This window comes from Centroberyx affinis, unplaced genomic scaffold, assembly GCF_046629955.1.
Source record: "Centroberyx affinis isolate AG114_WGS23_722 - 3 ecotype Tasmania unplaced genomic scaffold, CSIRO-AGI_Caff_v1 ptg005455l_1, whole genome shotgun sequence".
Classification (NCBI taxonomy): domain Eukaryota; kingdom Metazoa; phylum Chordata; class Actinopteri; order Beryciformes; family Berycidae; genus Centroberyx; species Centroberyx affinis.
In genome coordinates this window covers 48,053-54,106 of record NW_027282729.1, presented here as the reverse complement: position 1 = coordinate 54,106, position 6,054 = coordinate 48,053, and the positions used below count along the sequence as shown (strand labels likewise).

General features: G+C 41.3%; 1 protein-coding gene across 1 annotated transcript; it reads right to left on the bottom strand.

Annotated features, from left to right (window-relative positions):
• Positions 1-433: 433 nt before the first annotated feature.
• LOC139667343 (serine protease HTRA3-like) lies at positions 434-848 on the bottom strand (the record flags this gene model as incomplete). Its single annotated transcript, XM_071546796.1, has 1 exon — positions 434-848. A coding segment is annotated over exon 1 (415 nt), but the record flags the coding sequence as incomplete, so codon positions are not given.
• Positions 849-6,054: the final 5,206 nt, after the last annotated feature.

Genomic DNA, 6,054 nt, shown 5'->3' with positions numbered 1-6,054 from the left:
TTCAGTTCTTGTATGGCGAGGAAGTCACACCAAACTCCATTCGAAAATCTGACAATTTCATGCCTCCTTGCGTATTAGCAGTAGATATACCTGGTAGAGCCTAATTAAGAACTTTTCTGAATGATAAATATGTTACACTTTTGTATTCGGCATAGCTCTGATACAACAAGCTGCACTTATTACCGTAATATTTCAACTTTCAACAAAAAAATTATTGAAATAAAGTGCTGCTTGGTGCATCATTTATATGCCGAATTTACCAGAAGACCTTACCAATTTATAAAAGTTCTTAAGCAATGTTCTACGAGTTGTCTATATTTGCCAATGAGCAAGTAAACATCAAATGAACAGACTTCTGAATGGAGTTCTGCGTGACATTCTTTCTCCGCTTAAGAGAACGGCACGCATCGGGGCCAGTAACGGTTCGTCTTACCTATGCTGGTTTCGCACGGTCCTTTCTGGATCTGGCTGATGCCGGGGAGCCCCTGCTGCAGCGCCTTCCTGCTGGTCGCCTTCAGCTGGCACACGTTGCCGTACGTCTTCCCGTCGCTGCCGCACACCTCCTGCCTGAACTTGCACTGGCAGAAGCCCTTGGAGAGCCGCTTGCCCGCCGGGTGCTTGCACTCCAGGCCGTCCCCGCAGGGCAGGTCGTCCTTGCGGCCGCAGGGCTCGCCTTCCCCCTGGGCGCACACCAGGCAGCAGTTGCAGCGGTCCGGCACGTAGCCGCTGGGGCAGCTGGGGCTCGGGCAGGTACTCACATCGCACCGCGTCGGACACTTGGCTTTCGGCTCGGCGTGCGCGAACTCCTTGAGGTAAAGGGACACGATGGCGAACAGTAGGATTTGCATTTTTTATTTTATTATTATTTTAAACTTGAAGGATGCTGAGAGGATAAAACGAAGGAGGAGAGGATGAGGAGTTTACGCTGAGATCATAGTCGGTGAAGAAGCTGGAGTGGCTCTTTGGAGACTGCACCTTTACGCATCACTTTCCCGGGACTCTACAGACGGAATTTCTCATGCACGAAAAGACAGCGGGTGTATCTTTGTTGCTGCAGCATACATTAGAATAGACCAACTCAAATAATCTTGGAAATTCCACGATATATATAAAAAATGGATCCTAGACCCGCGCGTAATTGTGCGTCCAGAGGCGACTACCAACGAGCTGGAGTTGCTCAACAGTGTGACGGACTGTAGTGTTTTTCTGTCTTTTGTATGACCAAGTTTAGGGAAGATCCAGTTGGCTATCAGTCTCTTTTTTTATCCGGGTCTGCCCACTGCAGCCGGGCCGGGCCGGAGAGAGAGGGAGGAGACCTGGGGAGCAGCTGCGGTCCTGGAGGCGTGGTGTCGGAGCTCACTTGACTTCTCCATCATCCTCGGTACAGATATTACATTCATCACCGCAACCATGCGTGACATGAACTACACTGACTTCAAAAATCACATCTCTAAACATGCCAAAGAAATGGCAGCAGGGTGTTTGGTGACTGTGCTGCCTTCAAGTGCTCCTCGTAAACTTCTACTTCCCATTTTTTGGTGGTGGTTTTGTTTTAGAATTTAAATGGCACAAAGCTAATTTGTGATGCAGCACATCAATGAAGAGGAGAAAATGTACATCAGGCATTTGATTGATGTTTTTATTAATTTATTAGCCAAAACGTGTTGTATATGCGTGATGTAAGATGTAAACAATTAGTTAGCTGTCTGTTTTGTATGTTCACATGTCATTAGCAGGACAAATACATTTCCATTGAATTGGAAAGTAATTCTAACTTAAATGAACTATTATTATTTATGAAATTGACTGAAATTCCAATCCAATAAAATACAACCAGACACTAATGTTCAGTTCATTTTATCTATTTCAGTCTAGTTGATATCAAACCAAACAAATTTGTATTTGTGTTGGTTGGGTATATTATGCTTTCTTGAAAATGTGTTTATATGGATAAAAATAACATAATATTTTTTCTTAATACCTATAATAAAGCTCTTTTAAAAAAGCTCTATAAAAATAAAATAAACAAAATATAAAAAATAAATAATAAAATAATAATAAAACAAATAATAATAATACAAATAATTAAAACAATAAATAAAATAAAACAAACTGTAAAAATAAAATGCATCAATTCCTGTGTGCTAGATGATTTTTCCCGGGAAAGAGCTACCAGACACCAGCTGTTTAGAACAGACAATATAAAAGCTTTTATGAACTGGATATAGGTTGAATCACTGCTGAATTATATCCATTAGCAATAGCAAAATGGAAATGTATTTATATGAAAATGTTGCTTATATGTACTTTAACTTCTGGGACTCCAGAGAAATGTTAAATGAATTTGGAGTGTTGATGTAAATAACTGTCATTGATCCACACCGGCCTGCAGGCAGGCAGGCAGGCAGGCAGGCAGGTCCACGTGCTGTGCTGCTTTTTTCTTTCTTTTCAAAACATTAAGTAATTCATTCTTCCCTCCAGACTTGGGATATGAGGACATGCTTTCATTAGAGTCCCCTTGTAAGGGCAATTTAACATGACCAGACCATGCACTTGCTCTCTCTCTTGAGCTCACACACACACACACACACACACACACACACACACACATTTGTCTTACTATACGTGTGAGGACCTTCCAGGACATTACATCCCTCACCGCTAACCTGAACATAAATTAGGCTCCATGCTAACACTTTAGCGTACACTATGTTGAATGATAGGCTCCATGCTACTTTAGCATACACTATGTCAGTGGTTCTCAACGTGGGGTCCGGGGACCACCAGTAGTCCTTGAGGGGGTTCCAGGGGGTCCCCAGCAAACTGATAAATTGTTGAACTTCACCATTATTTAATTTACAAGAAGTCAACACAATTAGAGATTGTAGAAGAATGACTGTTTTGATCTCTGTTATCTCTCTACCTACAATACAGATAGTCATGGAATTCTGGAGAAAATCATATCTGACAATAAAAATATTCTCAGATTTGGGTTCGAGAGGCAAAATCTCCCTCTAATGGGGGTCCGTGGCTCTAATGTGGACTAAATTAGGGGTCCATGATATGAAAAAGGTTGAGAATCACTGCACTATGTTGAGTGATAGTAGGCTCCATGCTAACACTTTAATGTACCCAATGTTCAGTGATCACTTAATGGCTAAATTGACCAAGAAGACAATCTACGAAACGCTCACTGTAACCCTGAACCCATGTCCTAATCCTAATGTAGCCCCTGATAGAAATGAGGACCGTCCAAACTGACCTCACTTTGCAAAAATGTCGCTACTCCAAAGGTCTAAAAACTCCAAGTGGTTCTCACGAGGATAGATCGCACAAGAACTGAAACACACACACAGACACACAGACAGACACAGACACTGCAGATGTCAGCCTGTTTTTAATACATACTTTCCCCCTGGCAGGCTGACATTCATAGGGGGTTCAATGGGGTTCTGGACCGGGCCTAAACCACGGATGGAAGACAGTCCAGGTTTGTTTGGGTAGACAAGAGGGGTGTCGACCAAGTCATATGTATTTCAGCCGACCGTGGGTGTGTTTATTTGAAATGGCGACGTCAGACACTTGAGGAAACACAGGCCTCCTTGTTCACTGGGAATAAACACTATTTCTGGGGTTAATGGAGGGATACAGGCAGCACTTGGTGATATTTGTCTGGGTTTTCATTCTTTATGACTCATTTGATCAAATACTATAGAACTATAATAATTCTATGATAACGGTTTCGTGAAACCATAGGTGAGAAAAATAACATCAAGTACAGTAAAGTCACTATAAACTCACTATTGAGTGCGGCAGACACTACAAGTCCCTATAGGAATATTATAGGAATATTATAGTGAGTTTTCATTAAGGACATTTCAATGGAAAAATGTCCAGAAATTGTGGTTTTATTAACAATCTCAGTCTTTCTATTAGCACACACACACACACACACATACACACACACACACACACACAAATTCAATCATCATTCCCATGATATGCGGTGGAAACAGCTTGCTGATTTGGCAGTCAAGGCCCACAAATAGACGTTACTATATGTGGTACAATTTCCATCTGATGCCAAATTCTTCCAGGCCAATGAGGTATGGAGTCTCAGAGTGCATTATGGGTCACTAGGGAAACTCAGGCCTCCTGTCATTACAGGAATATAACGGCAGACATTTGCTCTCTTTGTATTTTAGGTCAGATGTGAGGGAAACGAACAGTTTGGTTTCATCAGTACAAATACAGAAATCACAACATGACCTGTACACCTAAATTCAATTATGCGGACACGGTGAGAAAGGTTCATGTAAAATAAACCTGGGTGGATGAAGGGAACCGGGAGGCGCTTTGTTTCAACAAACATTTCAATCTGAGGGAAACCTGATCTCCTGAGAAGTGAAGGTGTTTCTGTCAAGCATCCTATCTGTGGATCATTACAATAACTGTTACAGCAAAGATGGATGATATATGATTTTTAAGTTGCATCTCAGATTTCTCTTCCCTCTCTGGTTGAACTCACACACACATATACTGTATAGATATATATATATACAGTCTCAGGCTGAATGCTGAGTTAGTCAGTTAGTCGTCAGTTGGAGCCAAGAGCAACAGAAACTGAATCTGCAGGCCTGTTATCATGGCTTCACACACCAGCATTCATTCATCCTCTCTCTTCCACTCCCTCCCTCCATCTGCAGTTGTTCCATCTGTATTTCCTCCACCCAGGTGCATAGAGAGCGCTGACACATTTAAGTAATTGTCAAATTTAATCTCAGCATATGGTTCACATTAAAACAGTGGTTCTCAAAGTGGGGTCCGGGGACCACCAGGGGTCCTTGAGGGGGTTCCAGGGGGTCCCCAGCAAATTGATGAATTATTAAACTTCAGCATTATTTCATTTACAAGAAGTTAACACAGCTAGAGAATGTAGAAGAATGACTGTTTTGATCAAAGTTTCACTGTTATCTCTCCACCTACAATACAGGTAATCTTGGAATTATGGACAAAATCATATCTAACAATAAAAATATTCTCAGATTTGGGTCCAAGAGGAAAAATCTCATCAAACTGGGGTCCGTGGCCCTAACGTGGACTAAATTAGGGGTCCTTGATATGAAAAAGGTTGAGAATCACTGCATTAAAACATTCCCACCCTGATTGGCGACATGTAATTCAAGAGAGAAGCGTAGAAAAAAAAGGCACGTCTGTGGCACATGGATGATATTTCCCTCTGGTATTTGTGGTCTATGTGGTTGATGACAGATGTACAGTATGTGGGTCAGTCTGTTGGTCTTCACTGTAACAGCATACAGTCTGTTTAATCCAATAGGAACCTGTAGCATAAGAGTCCAGTATAATGTGTTGTGCAGCAGGAGCTGTGGTCTGTTCCAGGTCTGTCGCCTCCATTCAAAGGCCCGACTTTTTTATCTTTGATAGTTATTTTCACTGTCCCACAACACAAAATACATACTGCAACATAATATATCTGCAGGTGTTGAGAAGGTTGCAGATCAATGCCAATGACTCAATGATTACTTCGCCAGATGTTGAGATTTCTGGTTTTCAAATCTCACTTTCTGGCCTGCACTAAAAAAAACATCTCCCCACCCATAAGAGTTTTAGAGAGTTTTAGAGAACTGTTGACGTTGTTGCAGTTCCTACTGATTGCCAACAGAGGCCGACACAGGCCATGGACTACTTAATGCAGATTTAAGGTACTGTAGAACTTGCAAAAATCTTACAAATTTGAAAAATTACATATTTACAAGCTTATATACTTCTATCTGGTGTAAGTTTTTATTTTCAGACTGAGAGACAGACCAGGGGAGATACAGGAGAGAGAGCTAGACCGATATATGGGGCCCTATATAAATCAGATCTAGTCCAGTCAGTGTAATTTACTTTTGATATGATGGATATGATGCAGTTTGATTGATTACATATTTATTGTAGAATTGATCAATACTATGCTGGTTGTCTATGGGAAGAACATAACCTGAATTGATTCTAATGACATTTGTAATATATGGAAACACTGAATACTTG